At 35.3% G+C, this 21206-nt stretch overlaps 2 protein-coding genes across 3 annotated transcripts in view; both read right to left on the minus strand.

Moving 5' to 3' along the window:
• The window catches only part of LOC145693419 (protein takeout-like), an 87476-nt gene that overhangs the window by 37611 nt on the left and 28659 nt on the right, over positions 1 to 21206 (minus strand). The window lies entirely within an intron of this gene.
• LOC145691504 (uncharacterized) lies at positions 14247 to 18906 on the minus strand. Its single transcript, XM_081766913.1, has 3 exons — positions 18707 to 18906; positions 15916 to 16333; positions 14247 to 14417 (listed from the first exon to the last, which is right to left on the minus strand). The coding sequence occupies exons 1-3, from the start codon at positions 18904 to 18906 to the stop codon at positions 14247 to 14249; spliced, it is 789 nt and encodes a 262-aa protein (XP_081623039.1).

Raw genomic sequence — 21206 nt, forward strand, 5'->3', positions numbered from 1 at the left:
GCAGAGTAAAGTGATGAAAGTCCGCTTACTTTTTAAGTGAAAGTTATTATTATTATTATTATTATTATTATTATTATTATTATTATTATTATTATTATTATTATTATTATTATTATTATTATTATTATTATTAGCTTTGTCCATAGACTTTTCTTTTACGAGTTTTGCTTAAAAAATTTATTCTACTTGGTTAACATTAAATGCTGAGTCTCGTTACAAAAGACTTGAATTGTTATACTTAATTGCAATAAATTAGTCCGGTTCTTCATTCCTCGTTATTTGTGACCTTGCTTGTATAATGTCTGATAAACTAAAATTGTTACACATATCTAGGTCTTGTTTCTTTTGTTTTCACCTAAGCTTATTATATAATTCATGTAATACGAAAGTTTAAAATGCAAGATGGACGCTACGAGTTGAAAGCTTTCTGGTTAGCCTTGACCCTGAAACCGTATCTCATGTGACCATTTGTTGTCTTAATTATCTGGTTTTGAATTCATTTTAATTTTAAAAAATAAATACTAACGAAATCGGTTTCCTGTGGGTCGTGAAGAAAAAAATAAGGCCCCAAGGCAATAGGATATTTTTCTCGCGCCACCAATAATTGAGGTGAAAAAGTTGAACTTGCTTGACAAGAAGATAGTAAGAAAATAGAAACTACATGCTTTTAGATGGCTGAAATGAATCTAATTATAAGGTATATTTAGATGCATATGTACATATGTTTGTAGATTTATTTATTTCCATATAAAACCTAAATTACCTTAATATATTTTAATGAATAACGTATCGATAGTTTAATCATAACGTCATGAAACACGGTATAACTGGGAACTATGACATCAAATAAAATTGAGTATTATTTATCGACAGATCAATCAGTCTTAGGGCATATGGCATAGGATAGATCTGACATATTTCTCAGAAGATATGATAGAATGATAAGTCGATAGATTAGTCATAGCAGTCTTAGGAGATAAGATATATGACAGATCTGGTAGATCTCTCAGAAGATATGACCTATCCCCAGACAAATATGGAAAAATATGATAATATGATGTGTCGATAGAATAATCATATTCTCAGGAGTTGACGTAACTGGGAAATATGACCAAGTGAAACATAGTATGATGGACTCTAAACGTCTATACTCTAAGTCTATGTGCATGTAAGTTTTTCTCAGTGTGTGTGTATGTGTGTAAGTTCGTAAATTTGTCTATCCCCACAGAGGTGAGAAATGTCTTGTTAGTAAAATAGTATAAAGAACGGGATGCTACGTAGATTTGGCGGTGTCTTCCCGTTATCCCTGAAGGCCCTCCAGCACTTTGTAGAAAATATTTTAAATGATCTTATCTTTTGCCTAATCTTTCAAGATGGGAAATTCAGTATATATGACATATTGCATGTAGTATAGAATCATGTATAGAAGACAAATTACCTGATTCTTCAGCTTCTTTCTCTGTTTCTGGAATGAGAATATCGATTACACTTACCATACTTAGGGGTGGGCACAAGCGAGTTCGAGCGAGTTTTCTTCGAAACTTGACTCGACTCGAAACAGACATCTTTGAACTCGGCTCGAAAAATTTTCTCGACTCGAATTTATGTCGAGTTTCGAGTCGAGCTGAAACGAGCCAAACCAAACTAAATCCAGTGTGTAGTTTCAAGTACTCTCTTCAAGTATCCTTCATAGACATTATCAATGATAGTACTACTACTACTACTACTACTACAATTTATTATTATTATTATTATTATTATTATTATTATTATTATTATTATTATTATTATTATTATTATTATTATTATTATTATTATTATTATAACACCGTGTATAACCATGAAAGTTAGGCGGCTTGTATCTGAATACTAAAAACTAGTTGACTATCGATGTCGGTCGTCGAGAAGTCTTCAGGAGACATGGACATCGTTCACGAGTTCTGGGTTTGAGTTCCGGAGGAGCAAGTATTCAGGTCGAGCCAAAAGTTGTTAAAACATAGGGTGCCGGCCAAACATGTTCAAAACGGCTTGGCCCGAGTTTAGGGTTGTTAAAATTTCGAGTGACTCGGGTCACAGCTCATTTACTATCGAGCCGAACCGAGAAGTGAGCCGAGTCAACAGCTCACGCAAGCGATCCGGTTCGAGCCGATGGCTCACCGAAACGAACCAAACTGATGGCTTATCCCAACCGAGCCGGGGTCGAGCTGTTCACTCAGTTGAACCGAGCCGAGCCGGTTGGCATCACTACCTGGTTGTTGGGCTTCTACTTGGGCTCAAAAATTCGACCGTGCAGGTCTCAGCCTTGATTGTAAGAACTACATCTACTTATATTGGTGCTCAAGATATTTAAGGCTGTCTCATTATAAAAATCTATGGTCGTTTCGTTATCGAGACGAGGCGAGATGTGAGTAGTGTCCTCTCTCATGAGCAACACTAAAAGTATTCCATATTAGTGCTTGGATTTATCATGCCTTTCGCTTTCCGATCTAATCAGGTCATGATTTTAAAACAAGTTAAAACGAGCTGAACGAGCGAACCATTTATCAAACTCTACTCGACTCAAAACTCGACCTCAAAATCACTGACTCTACTCGAGAAAATTACCTTTGACTCGACTAGAAAGGAGTCGAGTCGAGCTAAAACTCGACTCGTGCCCATCCCTAACCATACCATATTAAAGACACTATCTAGCATTATCTATCCAGAAACTTATGATTTTTTTCACAATTGTAGAACACATTAAGAACAATATGAAAATACACAAATATGGAAATATATATATATATGATACTATTGCATATAGTATAGAAAAATGTATAAAAGACAAATCTGCTGATAAGGTGATGCCGAAAATGAAGTTATGGTATAGAAGACAGACTCTTTCTTAGGGGACACCTTATACATCCTCTTGCATTTTTTGCCTAATATATGGCCAAACACGTCTTTAGGATATGTGAACTGTAGCACCTTTTATGTACTGCGAGTCTTAGCATGTTGGAGATGAACTACTGGAAAACTGAATGAAATTTTGTTGTGAAATTACTTGCTATTAGACCGAAGTGAGTTTATGTTCGTTTGTTACAATGTCGGCTTACAGTTATAGTTACGTTCGGCTTTCTTGTAACTGAGTCAACCAATTTTCCATTTCCCTTTAGGTATTTAATAAAGAATACATTCATCTTTACTAAAGTAGATGTGAAAAACACTGCTAATAACAGAACTGTATCCTAGTCAGTTTTTCGAGAAGAACAAGTAGAATAATATCTAAAATTTATGAGGAAACCTGAAAATATGTACAGAATCTGTTACAATTACTAAACAGATTATTACGAACGCAGGACAAAATCCAGTAGGACAAAACCCAAGAAAAATTCAAACAAAACACAAAATTCAAGGAACGGAGAGATAGGCACAGACTAATAAAAGAATGATTATTTTTCTTCTATTGTCAAGCATCTAAAATATTATCTGTAATTCTTCACTTCATTGAAATACGAGGTATTTCTTTTAAATACTAAAAATCCAATGAAACACGCAAGACTGTTTGTTATAGTAACTATATATTTCACATTTTGATCTTTGTTTAAAAAGAAACCTTATTTATTTTAATTTTGAAACACTAATCAAATATTCACGTAACACCGAAAATAAAAGACTGCTATATGCTACCTCATAAGGGTGATTTTTTAAAAAATCAAATAACATCACAGTTAGTTTCTGTAATTATAAACACGTTAGGAGTCAAGCATTTCGGTGCTGCATTTCCCTAAAACACCCCTCCCTATCCCTAAAACATAAAAATAACTATTTCCAAAGATTTGGCAGAACGGGAATTCCCGCTCTGCCTAAAGACAAGAAAATTGAAAATATTTTCTATAAAATGCTGGAGGGCCTTTAGGCAGAACGGGAATGAACCGATTTATCATACCTTTAGAAATGAGAGTAAATGCATGGTACCACACAGTTTAATATGGCCAACGAAAAGAGACATATTGTTGAAACATTTCTACGGAAAACTGAACGGTTTCATAGAATTTCACGAATGGAGTGTCGATAGACTTGTCATAGTTTTAAAAGTAAATTCAATATGTCGTAGCGAATACATGTTATTCGAACGCAATTTCCCACGAAAAATCTAAACCGCTTAATACAATTTCATGGATAAGATTTTTATAGATTTATCATATTTCAGAAATCGCATTGAGTACATGATGTCATTAAAAAAATGCAACATGGCGGACGCAAAACGCATATTATTCAGCCGCAAAATTCCTACTTAGTGCCTAAACGGTTTAATAAATTCGTGCGTGAAATATCTAAAATTTCGTTGTAATCTCCGCTATTATTTTCTCTTCTCTTTATGTGCATTTAGAAAGGCATTCTGTTCTGAGATACTATAACTGTCGTTAAACTTTAATCAGTATTAATTGAAAGAACATCAGCTACATTGATCGTATTTACATTAAAAATCTAAATGTGAGTTAAATATGATGACAATGAATATGGTGTTAAGCAAAGTTCAGAATGGTGGACACTAATTGCTATCTTTTTTAAAATACATTCAGTATTCGGTTAAACTTTTAACGTAATATATAAAATAAAATGGCTTGGTGAGAGATTTTTTTAGAAATGTGTACTTCATATAAGAGCTTGTTACATGTAACAAATGAAATAAATGAATAACGAGCAATTACAAACTAAACAAATAGTCCATCCATTTGCTTAATTTATAACTGTTCAAGTGACACCAGTAAGATGTGAAAATTGAACTCTGTCCAACGTACAGAAAAAGAACTGCAACCATTGTTTTTCATATACAAGAACAAAGTTCATCAATTGATGTGAATTATTTCATAAAAAGCACTTTCTAATTTTAATGGAAGGGATTATACATGAGTTAGAAATCAAAATATAGTGAAGGTCGCAGCGACTCAGTAGTAAAGCTCTCGCCTTTGGTGCATAGAGTCTGGTTCGATGTCAGTTCATTGGGGGGTTTTCCAGTTACATCCCACTTTCTTCATTCCATCTTTTCCTCTATTATCATTATTGTCCTCTTTCTTAGCCTCGGAGCGTAATCGTGGGTCGTTAAACTAAATAGAAAGAGAACAGTAGCTACTCAATGTGAAGAATTCTGAAGGATATTTTTATATAAATTACTTGAGCACACACGAGTAATCAAATCTATATCGTTTGTCGTAGTGTCCATGTTCGTATGATCAAAATTTCATTTCAAAACGTAGAAATTGATTATTGCTTTTGGTGAAGTAAATCTGAATCCGATTCTCGGAGAGAATATGTGTAACTCGGATTTGATGTTGTTGTAAGTTCATACCTTACATAGCTTCGGAACTGAAAAGAGACATTAACTCCAAATAAACAATATTTGACGGGAAGCATGCTAATCACGGCTCTTTCTTTCTTACAAGGGAAGGTCACGAACTGGCTCCGCTGAGATCCGAACGAGACAATTGTATTTGCTTTGATAAGTTATAACTAGACGAATCCCAAAGTTATAGTGCCACCGGTCGGGATATCGTGAGTTAGATTATATTTTGTAATTTAAAAGCTATTAGGTGGCAGAATAGTTTGAACCGGGTCATTTGTTCGGAAACGGTTGGGTAGATGGAAAACTCGACGAACACGTACCCCATCATTTTCAAGGGCACACTTTTTGGGGTAAAAAAGTTTGCTCCAGGGCCCCCGCAGGGTCACAGAAGGGGCCCAACTCAAAGATTCAAATAGCAAGGTAGCTCATCGTTTGGAAGCTGTTGTGAATTGAAAGAAGATGGAGCAAGTCCCTATTCTGTACAACTCTATGCAAAATTGCGGGTCAAAATGGGGGGCTATCTCAATTTTCTCGAAAACTACGCATCAGAATTTACATTTTCCTACATCACTTTCTTCAGACCAATAAGGTCTATCGATTGATATATGTCTCATAATTTGAATTTTTTTCTCGTTAAATACTAATAATTAATGCTGATTTCTATGACATATCATATTTTTATACTGCCATCATTTTAGATATTTAATTAAACGTAACCCATTTCTGGCTCTTGTGAACGTGAAAATACAATTTTTATTGGTCATATAAATGATGAACCATGCTCTAGCTTTACGTCATATTTGAGCCCGACTCGATATAAAAGCATATTTTTAGTTGTATTTTAGATGAGTTTCACCTACTGCTCAGAAATATATTTTCCAGCATTGGCAACGAGGTAATTTGGGATTCGCTTCATATAATGTAATTTGAAGGAATACTGTACAGTGTAGCATCAACTAATTAGAAAAAAGAAATCGCGACATCAGACTCAGTTTGAGACTGGGTCTTATCGTTTCCTCTTCTTCTAGGATACTTTTCCTTTTCGTATTTTTGAAAATCCACATCTGGGGAGACTTTCAATATGGGGACGAAAGTAGTACTACACAAAAGAGGTTCCCGTATAGTAGTACTGGAAATATATGGTAATTCACATTGAATACGATGGAAGATAAGACCTCGGGAGAAATTCCCCTCAGATCAGTCCCTGATATCATAATTAGTAATTACAGCAATATTTTTTTACACTGACATTTTTCGGCTTAACTTGATTTTGAGTTTAGCGTCCCTTTCAGCAGCGAGGCTATATGAGACGGGATCTACTGATCAACGTGAAATCCAAACCACCTGAGCTCCCGCCATGAATCGAACTCAGGTCTCCCACGCCAAAGGCGCATACACTGCCCGCTTAGCCACGAAGGAGCTCCTGACATTTTCCGAATATGAGAGAGATTTGACTTCGTTGCAGTTTCTTTTTGCCAGAGAACCTAGCATTACTAAGTATAGTTTCAAGATTGTCTACAATCAAGTGTTCTACGTAGTAGTGTAAAGTAGCATGCTTTCTAAGGTCACATTTTGCCACTTTTGGCCATAATTACATGAATACTTGCGCAAGTTTTAGTCCATAAAAATTCAGAGCCCTACGTAACAATATCGTAAAATTTAAATATAATGCGTACATTTGTTGTCCTTTCAGTTAATATTAATTGAAGTTTAATCATAAATATACTTACAATAGCTATATCTGAACATATTACTTTTCAAAGTTTACATAAAGAAAAGGGAAAACGGAAAAGATGAGCTGGTTAGTTGTACTTTTTTGAGGACCTTGGCATGTTCCAGGAACTACGTGGACTGCAACTGAAACAACCTTGGCTTGGAAAGATCTCTCTCCGTTTCCTCACACCCACACAGAAATTGTTCTCTTTAAAGAAGAGTAAAATTATATATTTTACTTTGAACTCAGTGGCGTAACTAAAGGTTTGGTGGCCTCTCCGCAGATAGCGTGGAGAAGGTCCCCTTCTCTACGTCCAATTTCATGATTTGGGGGCCCCTGATGGTTTGAGGCCGCCCCGCAATGCGGGGTCTGCGGGGTCCTTATTTACGCCACTGTTTGAACCCCTCTCCGTTTTATGCACCACTGAGTATAAAATATTGGAAATGAAATACTTAGAACGAGGTCCATATTTATATATTGTGCGCCCTTGTGCTGTAAATAATTTGCTGGCTCCTCTCACCACCACCCCCGAAAACGACTGTTTTCTATACGTTTCACTGCAGGCTTTGTAACCTCACTTCCTGATCACTCCTCGTAACTCACTTGAAATTTATTTCTTCTGTCGTTGTCTCCATCTAAGAGAACTTTAAAGGGAGCGGATCCACTACGTAGTTTGTATCAGTGTCAAGAGAGGTCACCAGCGTAGGTCGCTTCTAGCGCCCGTAGTGAACTCAGTTGGTTCTTGCTTCTCAAAGTGTTTCCATCTCAACATACCAAATGGTTTCGTTTCGTTTCGTTTCATTAAAGTACAGGGTAAATCACCCTGAAATTGGAACAGGCCAGTTTTTTTTTTTTTTGGCACTTTGTAGATTTTTTCAGATTTATTAACATCGGCGTTATCTACTTTTCCCCCTGTCTTTCGTCGATGACATTTCCAAGTGGCGTCTGTTTATTTTTTTTTTTTTAATTTATTGTAAAAAATTCGCTTTTAAGTGAAAGGCTTTCATGATATTGAAGTTTTCTGCTCGATTCTAGGCAATAGGTTAAGGAATATGTTTTGTTGCACATATTTTATGTTGATCGCTTCGTTAAGCCCTAAAGAATGTGCATTTATGTCATACTGTTAAAAATTGTACATTTGTCACATGCTTACAACGGTGCCAGGAACGTAGCTAGGAGAGGACATGGGGGCCCACGGACCCCCTAAAAGTTGGCTTAACCCTCCAAATATTTATTTAAAGTTATTTATATGGAACCCATTTGCTAATATGGCTTCCCAAAATCAGAACTCTCACTACGTTCCTGAACGGTATCAAAAATTAGAATTCCTAATGTACACTCATGTCCAAAATTATTGTCCCATATCTATAAATATGTTGTTCTAGGAATAAAATTTGATAACAAATCCGTCCAGTATTTCTTACAATGTTAGTATGGGTAAATTTCAAATGACATGTGGCAAATTTCATGTCAAAAGAGCAGTAAATAGGAACAGTAAAACGAAAATAAAATTGCCTTGTCCATTTAGCAACATTTTATTTTACTCATTATAATCCTCATATTTATAATTCTTTACCTATGAAATTTACCACAAACATACATTTCCCGATTATACACATAGTATCAGTATTTAAAGCAACCTGCAAAATCATTATCAAATTATATTCTTAGAAGAAGACAATTATAGATATGCGACAATAATTTTGGACATGAGTGTACATAGACCGCCTTTGCTTGGCACAAGGATATAAAGCAGTTCTAGAGATGTTAATTTGATTTTAAGGTCTTCTACTTGGTCTAGTATCTAGCACACTTGCCTTCGGAGCTCGCTATCCAGGGTTCAATTCCGGTAAGAGATAGGGTACAGTAGAACAAAAAAATGTTCAGATACCGCTAAAGGCAGTAGATCTCCTGCAGCCACCATAGAATAAGAGTAAAGCGATAAAATAAAAAAAATTATGATTTTCTTGATTTTTAATTTAAAAAAGATTATCCCAACTGGTCACTAACTGCCTTGTAGAATCTTATGCCTTAGGCGAGCAGAGTTGTCTTCAACATTGGGAGGCGGGCAGATTTGAGGTTTATTCTGAGTGGACATTAATTTCATCTCACTTTCCTTTCTGGCGACCGGACACAAATAATCAAATTTCTCCCCCCAAAACACATTTCAAATCGGATTATTGGGGACAATCCCCCCAGTTCCAAGATAGGAGGGGACATGTCCCCTTCACCCCCCGGGATTTGCGCCAGTGTATGGAGCAATGTAAACCAAAATTACTAATTCGAATCTTATCATTTAATCTACTATGACATTAGTGTTAATTGCATGAAAAACAAAATAATATACATACATACAATATGTAACAGTTTTCAACAAAAATTACAACGGTTTATCGTTGTACTGTCATTGTCTGTACGCCCCTGTCATTGTCAATCTGTACCTGTTTTCATGAAAAGGATCAGAGGCGTCATAGCGGAGCAGCTATGCGAAAAAAAAGGAAGATAAAAGATATATCTTGAGGTTGCTAGGTAGAAATAAATAAAGGTATATGTGTGAAGTAACGATTATTGAAATGTAATGTGGTGAGACTTCTTTTAGAATAAAAAAAGGTAAAAAATATAGTTACCCTCGAAAAGGATTTATTAATCTGCTAATATAATAATTCTGCTGATTACTAGTTATTCATACGTGTTGACTTGTCGTATTATGTTTATAAGTATAATGAACTTATATCTTTTTGGTGCAACGAAACCCGGGACCCTGTACAAATCTTGAAGTAGAGTAAAGATAGGGTCTTATTTTTTTATAAAAAGGGACGTATGAATATTGAATGTACTCTTTTGCGTAGTGGGAGAAAAATTGTACGTCAGTCAACTATGACTAATATACACAGTGAAGATATGTCGGTAATTGGTAACTCAGAAGAATCTATGTCTGAAATAATAAATACTAAGCAGATCTTAGATATGATTCAACAATTAAGTCAATCCATGCAATCGAGGGATGATAACTTGAGACAACAAATATCTAACGATATTGCATTGAAAGTTGATGAAATTAAACAAAATACAAATCAACAAATACAGCAAATTTCTCAGGAAATTGATGAGAAATTAGATGAAAAATTTCAACAGTTTGCTGATAAATCGTCACAAGATATCAATACTTTGAAAAGATCTATAGAAGTTTTGGAATCCGCTATAACTCAACAAGCATCACAAATGAAAGACACGACTTCTAAAATTAATAATCATAGTCTACAAATAGAAGTTTTGGAGTCTGTTACTACACAACAAGCGACTCAAATAAAGGATAATATATCTAAAATTCACAACCATAGTTGTTTGATACAGGATATGCAGGAGGAAATCAAATCGATGCAACAAAGGCTAAGTAACAGGAGTAATGCCTCAGTTCCTTCTAATAATGAGGAGACGCTTCATCAACGAGAAATCCCAATTATTGAGTGTGATTCTACATCTCCTTCAGTTTATTCGTCTGAAGATAACATAGTACAAGATGCTAATGAAACGGCCGGAGTAAGATCACGAATGCCAGCAGATGAAAGGAGACAGGATCCACAAATGCCAGCAGATGAAAGGAGACAGGATCCACGAATGCCAGCAGATGAAAGGAGACAGGATCCACGAATGCCAGCAGTACGGTATGTTAAACGGCAACGGAAACGGGATATTGGAGAGTCTAAGGTTTGTTTTAAAGTAAGTGAAATCAAGGCGATGACCAAATTCAGTGGGAAATGTAATGAAATGACGGCCAGCTCTTTCTTAAAACGTTTTGAAGATGAGTGTAATCTAATGGGAATCGATCAATCTAAGTACCTGAAATTATTGCCCCATGTTCTACTTCCACCGTGTTACACTTGGTACGAAGCCGTACGTAATAGAATAAGTAATTATGCAGATTTCAGAAGAGCTTTACTCGCAAATTATGAGAATGATTTTATGCTCGCAAATAGAGACGCGGTGATTAGAAATCGACCTTATAACTCCCGAATTGATAGATCCGTAACAGACTTTGTAGTGAATACATATAATGAGTTGAAAAATATAAATCCGTTACAGCCAGAATCCAGAATTATAGCTTCTATACGTATTTTACTACCGTTCAAGTTACAGCAGGTTTTATTATCAACTCAATGCGTTAGTTTCAACCATTTGATCATGCTAGTCCAACATTTTGAGAACCAATTTCAGGTACTGAATTGTAATAGTAATAATAATAACAATCGTGGACCAGGAAACTACAATCGTAACCAAAGTAATCCAAATCAGCTAACAATCAGAAATGTAAATATGAGAAATGAAAAGACAGATGGTGCTCGATTTAACAGGAGATCTAATAGCATCAATGGAACTCAAACTCAGTCTAGAAACAGTGGTACTCGATTTTATAATAATAGACGAAATTTTATGGCCAGGCAAAATCGTTGGAATAGTGCAAATAATAATAGTAATGTAGGCAATAGATCTAATTTCTTTCGTAATAGAAATAACTTTGGTGCCAGAGAGAATAGAAATGATTGGAGTGGTGATAGTGTAGAACATACACCTACACAATATCGAGAAAGTACCCAAGAATGTGGCATACAATGTGATCTAATGGAAGTTATGAGACACCGTGACCTAGGATAGATTGTATTGATGTGAAATTGGATTGAATCTGCGTTGAGGAAAGATGAACATACTTTATGGATATGTGAATCGGTTTATTGTATCTTATTTTGTTATTTAATCTTGAACTTCATGTTTATGATCGTAATTATTCAATTTATGTCAACATATGTGTTAACGTTATGTGTTTCCTTTGATATGTGTAGTATCAACCTCAATTACTAATGCACTAAATACTGATCGCTAGTATGTTTGAATGCTATATTGCCTTCTGATTTTGTTAATCTTTAATATGATAATGATCTTTATTTGTAAACAATATCGATTGTACATGGATGTTTTCGCATATTGCAGGAAGGAATAGTTAACTAGTAAATTTGCAGAACCCTATTGAATAGATCCATCGACTTTTTAATATATGGATATATGAATAATTGTAAATATAAAAGAATATAATAATGTAATATGGTATATATATATAGAAATGGAGAAGTAAATATACGTGTCAATGTAACGTTATTTAATACGAGGTCTATTCCAAAAGTGAATGTTCTGTAATGATTAATCCAGGGTTCTTTCCTTCGTAGTAAAGCTACTGCGGAATTCCCGTCCATGGCGACATATACAACGGTTTATCGTTGTACTGTCATTGTCTGTACGCCCCTGTCATTGTCAATCTGTACCTGTTTTCATGAAAAGGATCAGAGGCGTCATAGCGGAGCAGCTATGCGAAAAAAAAGGAAGATAAAAGATATATCTTGAGGTTGCTAGGTAGAAATAAATAAAGGTATATGTGTGAAGTAACGATTATTGAAATGTAATGTGGTGAGACTTCTTTTAGAATAAAAAAAGGTAAAAAATATAGTTACCCTCGAAAAGGATTTATTAATCTGCTAATATAATAATTCTGCTGATTACTAGTTATTCATACGTGTTGACTTGTCGTATTATGTTTATAAGTATAATGAACTTATAAAATTAAAACTAATATAGTTTGCAATGTACCGCAGCATCAATTCTCATCGAAACGAAAATAATATGTTTACGACATCTATTTAAAACGGCACTGATCTAAACATGTTTAGGCATAGGCCTATTTTTTCTAAATTTTGTACCGTCCTCCACACCTCCGTCCTGCTAGGAGTAAGATTGTAATTCCTGGAATAAACTAGACGATGGAACATGACAGCTATTGTCACGGTCGAGATGTAAGAATGTAAAAATAGTTCGTGCCGGCAGGGTCAGAAACAAGAGAATGTCATTTCCCCCCACCTGTTGGGAAGGAGACCGAGGTGTTTGGAATCTTGGCTAAGATAATTGCCGCTAGTCTAAATTGTGAATCAGCTAGTACAAAAAATGTACTGAAAAAGGAAAAGGTATTGTGCTTATAAAATTCCATCCCTTCACTTCAGCTGTTGCTTTTGGCAATGAGATAATATCGAGTTCGCAGAAGGAAGTCTGCAAATGGGAACAGCTCTTCAATCTTCTCTTCCGTGGTCAATACCCCCCCCCCCCATTTTCACAAAAGACTATTTCTGCTTCAGAAGAAAAATAATATTGCTTGCTTTGTCCATTCATCTGTGAAAGCTTTCAGGAATGTTTCGGAGCTCATTTGGGTGTTTCATATGAACATATTTTGCGAAAAATTCACACAGCCAGGAGTGGAAGCGGAAACTATTGAAAGCCCTGTTGTTGGCGGGAGGTGTTCCCTATCTCCACAGAATGTACACTAACAAAAATTATATTACTTGTGCTCATAAAAGAATGCCAAGTTGAACTTTTGATTTTATATTTAGCGTCCCTTTGAGCAGCGAGGCCACATGAGACGTAGATATACAACTCCTGAAATCCGAAGATTATCGTTCAATGCACTCCCATCGGGAATCGAACACGGGATCCCGTTCACGTCGCGCATAATAGCCATTAGACCAGCAGGGAGGGTCACCCCAAATAGAACATGGATAGCAAACAAAACAATTCATTTCCCATTTTCACAATCATTAGTAGGGTGAAATAACAACTTACAAACATTATTTTAAAAAGAATGTGGTTACTTGAATATATAAATATATTCGTCGGCTTCACCCCTAGATCTCCCAGTTTGCTCGGTTTACGGCCTCTCAGTTCATGAACCTAGAACCATATTTAATTTCATTTGGGGCTTTCCTTTGGGGCTTCGTCCTCAGCCTCCCTTATCCCTTTTGCTCGGCCAACGGCCTTGCATCCGATAAACTTGCAAGCACACCGAATTTCATTTCAGATCCGGAAATTCGCTCCGTGTACGGCCTCGCATCTCATTAGGCGTTTACTCGACCTCATAATCCTGCAAGCATATTGAATTTCAGTTGTAGTTGCCAAAGGATTAGCTCCAACCCAGGTTTTGCAGGTTGAGTCAGATTGAGTACGTGGGGGCTTCGCCCTCAGATCCAGGGCCGTAAATAAGGGCCCCGTAGACCCTGCATTGCGGGCGGTCTCAAGCCATCAGGGGCCCCCAAATCGCGAAGTGGGAAGTAGGGAAGGGCCCACTCCACCCTGTCTGCGGGAGGGCCCCCAAGCCTTTAGTTACGCCACTGCTCAGATCCCCTTCCCATACCACTGCCCATAACTTCTTTTGCTCCACCCTCCGTCCACGTATACAGTTATCCATGGTATACCATCTGGGTCTACATGGCCCTTTTCAATCGCTAATCTTCTTTCTTCCTCTCCAGCTTCTTTCATCTGACTCCAAAGAGAATCTGTCCACACCTACAAAAGATATACATTGTTTTAGAAAACATGACATATCGTTATTTTGTTCTAATTTTAATTCATTACAAATCTCATTACCTTTCTACTTTGAGTGATGTCAATAACGAACAAAATAAATTTCCCTAGTCATCGAGAATGTGACTCAATTTCTCTACGATTGTGCAGAAACTATACGGATAAATAGTTATTTTTTGTCTCTGTATGCTTTGTCTGGTATGTATTGTAAAGACTAGCAACGTTCAGAAAATTTCAGTTTGAATTTTACTTTGTATAAAATGTAGATAGCGATTGAGGCTTCACCTCTTGACTCCCACATATGCTCACTCTACGATCTCGCATCTAATAAACATAAAATCATCAATGTTTGGTTAGCCTACGGCCCTGCACCTTATGTCCCTGCAAGAGTGCTGAATTGCAGTCGAAATACCGGGTGGCCAAATAGCGTTCTCGCTTGCTGTGTGGGAGATTCGGGTAATATTTCGTGAAAGATCAATGTTTTAGATTTCACGTTAATTTAGATTAAAGTCTCGTATGGCTCCGGTGCGCAACCATCTCATCATACACACTATAAAGTATTCTTGGCAACATCAATATGAAAATTCCACTAGAGCAGCAAAACGAGTGTGATCCACAATTCGTTATATGGCGGTTTACATAGGTTGAGGATCATAACGAGACTATGCTATGGTCGCAGAGTGGTGCAAACTCCGAAAACGTAATTAAAAACTCCTAAATCGAAGTTTCAACTTTGATACTTCTCCAAATAGATAGGTTAGATTAGTATTTTAACCATTAGGAACCCGGTTTTTTTTGGGTCAGATGCATTATACTGAAACTCCACCCTACGTCCACTCTAAATATTTTCCTTCCACTTCCTTCATTCCACCATTATCGCTTATTTCATCATTACCGCCTTCCTTAGTCGCGGTGCAGAAGAAGAAGAAAAATAAGATTTTCTCAAAAGCAAAAGTAATTTATTATAAATTCGTCATATTTGATCGCTATCAAAGCTGAAATCACCGATTTATGTGCAAGTTTTTTCTTTTTCTTTTTAACGATTAATTTACGTTTTCGAATTTTCCACATTTTTGGCAATTGAAACTACTACGTTGCCCTTGTAACCAGGTCAGCAACTAGAAGGGGACAATGGGGCCAGACCTCCCTAAATTTTTCATGGCTCGCAGATCTCAATGCATCATATACTATATTAACACAAAAAATCATGAATTTATATATTTGTAACAATTATTTTAAGACTTGGGCCCCCCTAACATTTTTATGGCACCCCCAGACTTCTATGGCTGGTTGCGGGCCTGCTTGTAACTAAGATTACTTTCATTGCGCAAGTGCTATTATGATAAAATCTTCTATACAGAACTATATCAATGCAACTATTATATTAGCTACTTGTGATATTGTTGATAAGTAGGAAAGTCTATTTTTCAGGTTTTTTATTTTCCGGGAAGACCAAACGGATTTGGCAATTATTACTTACCGGTTCCAGATCTTGTTCAATCTTGTTGAATAGTTTGAAGCTCATACATGGGATATCCATAATACTGAGGAATTCCTCTAGATGAGAATACCCACTTCCAATGGAAACAGTGCCCCAAACAGCCCCAGTATTGATTACAGATCTTTTAGACTGTTGTTCCTCCTCCGTAGAGTGACATACTTCGCGTTTGCACACGCGGCACTTGAAATAGAGGTAAGACACTACTCCTGAACGTCTCTCTCTATGAAAATCCATTTTTCCTAAAACACATATCTTTCTGTGGTTTTCTTGGAGCTTTATGGACCACTTGAGAATGTGTCCCAAATTTACAATTCGATAGCCATTTGGAAAGTCATTGCGACTAACAATCTCTGTTTCGGGCTCCACTACAAGAGATGGTAGAGACTCAGTGTCAGAGCTGAAATGACATAAAATAATAATAATAATAATAATAATAATAATAATAATAATAATAATAATAATAATAATAATAATTTGTAGAAATGAAAATGAAATTTATAGAAATTTAGTGCTTATATGTTGAACGATATGGCTTATATGAATAGGGTGAATAAATGAAGGACAGATGGTCAAAAATTACTTTTTTCCTGTATGTAGGACTAGAAATGTGTTTATCTTTTTAAAAATTCGAATTAGATTTTCTTCTCTATGACTATTAAATTATCTCCTATTGTCGCTCGAAAATTAAACCAGAAAAGTAACTTATATATGAAGTTCAAATGTGAAACTGGTTTTGTTCTTTCGTTTGCAATTTAGATAGATTAAAACAGTGCAATTTTTAGGGATGCGCACGAGACGAGTCGAGACAGAATTTTCCTGACAAATTTCGAGTCGAGACACAGCTCTTGCAATGGAAAAGAATACATTTTTCGAGTCGAGACATCACTTTTACAGCACATTTTCGAGACGAGACAGCCTCAAATCTTGTCTCGTGCGCATCCCTAGCAATTTTAGACTCGGTTTCATGACTTTTTGGGGAATAACCAAGAGTAGAAAATCATGTGGAGTAAAAGCCACGACGAAAAAAAAAACACGTTGAGGGCAAAAATCACGCTGCCGGAATCTTTGATGTAAACAAACAACTGAATGTTGTTGTAGGAGGCTGAGTCCCCTTCAGGTGTGAGTTGACCAAGTATTTCTAAAAATTATTTAGTAGGAATAATCTGTAAATTAAGCGTGATTTTTTAAAAAGCTTTCCACTAATAAATTGCGTATAGATATAATTACTTTTTCCTCTAAACCTTCAGTTACAATGAACATTTTAGCAGGTGATTTTCCTCGAAGTGTACATATTTTAGCAGTAAACCATTATAAAATGTATGATAGAATGAGTCGAGTAAAGTACATTTCTTCAAGTCTGAAATATTAATAGTCCTAAAGTAAAATAATCGTTTAATCCTTATTGTAATTCTATATGTTGTCAGTTAAATTAATTCCTAATTTTTATTTTAGTTGTATATTATAACAAGTATTTGTAAAGCATCTAACTCAGGTGAATTCTAAACAGTATCAAAGAAGATGGGAAGTGTATTAGGGTATATATATTATTGAACCAATAAAAGTAAACACTTAATAAATAAGGTAGAATACATTTCCTAAAATACCTACATATACAAACACATAATATTCAGACATAAGATGCAATATATATATATATATATATATATATATATATATATATATATATATATATATATATATATATATATATATATATATATATATATATATCGCTGGTCTAGTGGCTAGCACGTGCGCTTCGCTTCAAGGGGTCCTGGGTTCGAGTCCCGAGAGGAGAGCATAGAACGATTATGGTTCGGATTCCATGTTAACCAGTAGGTCCATGTTTCATATAGCCTCGCTGCTGACAAGGGACGCTAAACTAATATATATTTATGATCAGAGAGAAAAGTGAAATTTGCCATTGCTTCATAAAAAGTAATTTAAACAAGAATACTTATGATATCTACTGACCCTAATTTCGATTTTTGCAAACTTGTCAAGATCAACGGGTTATCAGTGATCGATTTGGAGGGAATACGGAGAACGTCGTTCTCCATTTACCAGAAAATCGAATATTCGTTCCCCTACTTTATTTCGTTCTGGGACGCGTTACCCCGGAATCTTAGATAATAATTTTGTTATTCAATCTATTAGAGCATTTTATATTAATACATAGTGTTCCCCAACTTCCAAATCGACTACTACAGGTCGTAAGATATGCAAGGATCCTAAAAATAGTGATTTTTTTTAAATGTGGCATATTGTTCCAAGCCCTTCATATATAACATTGCGCATAATAGTATTATTATATGTATCGCTGTATAAAATTAAACACGCAAATGTTTCACGTAATTGTATTTTTAAAAAAATAATACACCTAGCAATATTATAATAATCCACTAAAAGATTAGTGAAACATGTTAAGGGTACAGGGAAAGAACAGGGCTAAGTACATTTTTTTCTTCGATTTTGAGATTGCACCCAACCGTAAAAGTATGCGTTGCACACGATGTTTTAGACTACCCAAAATGGTAAAAAAAAAATTTGATCATTCCTCTGTAAATTGGATGTTAAAAGCAGCTATATACGTAAACAACACGCTCAGTCAGACTACAAAAATAGTTTTGGTATAAAATCAATAAAACTGGATTTACAATGTTCTTTCCCTGTATACATTTAGATAGAATGATAACAATTTTATAAAAGAATAATTTTATGTTGGTTCAAAGTAATTAATAATCAGGATGGAAAGTAAAATAAATCTCACCTTTCTTTATCATCTGATTCATCCCTTGCAATTGGAACCTCCATAGAACTTCCACTTGTTTCTTCCAAAGATACACAAACAGAAGTGTCACACTTGGAGCTATCTTCTATTTCACGCCTTTTTATCCAAGATAAACGAATAGCCTTAGAAAGCTTATTTCTCTTCCTACTTCTGGAAGGACATCGCCGCGTTCGACCCATTTCTAAAACACTAGCTGAATAAAACTGTGCGTTGGTAACTCTGTCAAGACTTATCCAGACTGCAAGAAGTTCCGAAAAAAAACGTCGCCTGAAGTGGGAGGCGCCACCTCACAAACCAAGAGGGTGGCATTTTACATATTACGAAATTATTTCATGTCTTTTTTTGAAATGCATATGTCTATATCCAAAACTGTGGTACCAATCAAAAGATAAATATATAGGGATTTGCCTGATATGCAATATATAGGTATAAATAAAGTATTTTCCACAAAAATAGTGCTCAAAACTGAAAGTTTGCTCCTCATACGGAATTCAGTAGTATCAGCAATGCACTTTTCCATTTTCAATTAATAATAATTTAACATCTGTCACGATATTGACGCGTATTATTATTTTATGTCAATGAGAAATGTGTAAAGAATCATATACTTTTTTAAAAAAATGTTTCTGACAATTGATTACAAAGAAAGACACGTAATAAATATGCATAATTAATAATTAATTATGCAGTAATTAATTATCTAATTTTGTATAAAATCACTTTTAATCATACATATAGTCAATGTAATTGTGTTTTCATGCAGACAGAACATGAGTAATGCATTAATATTAGTAAATCTCAAAATGGCAAATGTCCCCTGATAAATCTTTCACATAACTATTAAAACAAAGAGGTGTGTGTGAATGTGCACACATAATTTCAACGTAGGTACGCCGATTTTAATTGTCCTTTTCTTGCTTATATATATATACTTCTATGGTTGCACCATGTAAATCTTATCAGAATCAAATGGTAGTCTTCAAAGCTAGACCATAAAACTTTTAATGGTTGACAGTATTAATACCGTCCTTGTGTGTTTATGTTAAATTTCGTAAAGCATAGATTGGCTTTTAAAAAAATATAGTTTTTTCATGCATGTTACGAGGACATCTTACAAGAAGTTAGTGTCCTACCTAAGTGGAAACATTAAACAAACTTAGGAGAAAAATAACTTACTTCAAAAGTGCGCCAAAAAGCAGAAAATAATTCATTACTATTATGTACTTTTTAAAAGCCTGTGTGCCAAGTCAAAGAAATGCTTCATAACATAATCCAGCGTTTCCCAATCGGTGTGCCGCGGCACACTGGTGTGCCGTGAATGAGCCGCTGGTGTGCCGCGAGGAAATCGAAACAAAATTATTAATAGCTATCAAATTGCAAGTCATAAGGAAAAATGTATATTCGTATTTCACATTACTATGAATTTACAATTTTAAGTTTCATACCGTGTTATTTTTCTGTACATTTTTAATGTTGAAAAAAGTATTTGTTATAATTGTTATGGCCATTATTGCTTCTTTCTTGTTGCAGACTATTTCGTAACTTGAAATTTTAAAATATCATTCAGTCCTTTCGACAAAGCAAACATGTTTTAAAAGTACAAGAGATTTATTTGTTCGTTCGCTATTTAGTGCTTCCTTCTTAGTGAAAGGTTGGATACAGTTTTCGAAAAAGAAAGCTTATTTGTAAAAATCTGTGTCCAATATTTCATTGCAATTGTTTTCTATTTTTAAATTGGAATGAAAAATAAGCATAATGATTTACCACGGGAAAAACCAGTGATCGAGCTTTCTTCTCTGTGGGAAGGAGATCAGTAATCACAGAAAAAAAATACACGGTATTTTATATTTAAAGTAGTATCTATGAGTGTGCTGCGAGAATTCAAGTTACAGCCATACTGTGCCGCAAGTTGGAAAAGGTTGGGAAACGCTGAGATAATCACTCAAACTATAATTTTGTATTAGAATTAGGTTTTACAACAGGCTTCATTTTTTTTTTTTTTTTTTTTTTACCTATAGTATACATAAAAATGAAAGTGTCTGTGTTTGTGACTTCATAGCTCTTGAAACATCCGACCAATCTCGATCAACTTTTCATCATAGATGAGATTTGGTTTTGGGATCTTTTTTATCATTTCACCATGACGGTACAAAGTAAGGGAAGGGAAGATATTTAAAAATAAGTAAAACTCAATAACTCTTGAACCAGGGAACCGATCTCGATCAACTTTTCAACGTAGATGAGGTTCGGGCCTGGAATCGTTTTCATCATATCACTTTGACGGTGCAATTTAGGGGAGGGGGAAGATTTAAAAATGATCGAAAATGACCGATATTAGTGCCGAATCTATAGTTTTCGGGATTGCTGAGATGAACAGTGACACCTCCGATGCCATTTAAATTTAAATTTAGCCCCGCAACTTGGGGGAGGAGGAGAGGGAAATATATTAAAATCATCGCAAATGACTGATATTAGTGTC

This window comes from Thermobia domestica, chromosome 8 (genome assembly GCF_964235325.1).
Source record: "Thermobia domestica chromosome 8, izTheDome1.hap1.1, whole genome shotgun sequence".
In the NCBI taxonomy this organism is placed as follows: Eukaryota; Metazoa; Arthropoda; class Insecta; order Zygentoma; family Lepismatidae; genus Thermobia; species Thermobia domestica.

What these genes read in the sequence shown, in the direction of transcription:
- LOC145691504 (XM_081766913.1), bottom strand. Translation starts at nt 18,906, where the DNA reads ATGGGTCGAACGCGGCGATGTCCTTCCAGAAGTAGGAAGAGAAATAAG. An exon ending in GAATCAGATGATAAAGAAAG is followed by an intron (nt 16,334 to 18,706) that starts GTGAGATTTATT and finishes ATGTCATTTCAG; the next exon opens with CTCTGACACTGAGTCTCTAC. An exon ending in TTGAACAAGATCTGGAACCG is followed by an intron (nt 14,418 to 15,915) that starts GTAAGTAATAAT and finishes TATCTTTTGTAG; the next exon opens with GTGTGGACAGATTCTCTTTG.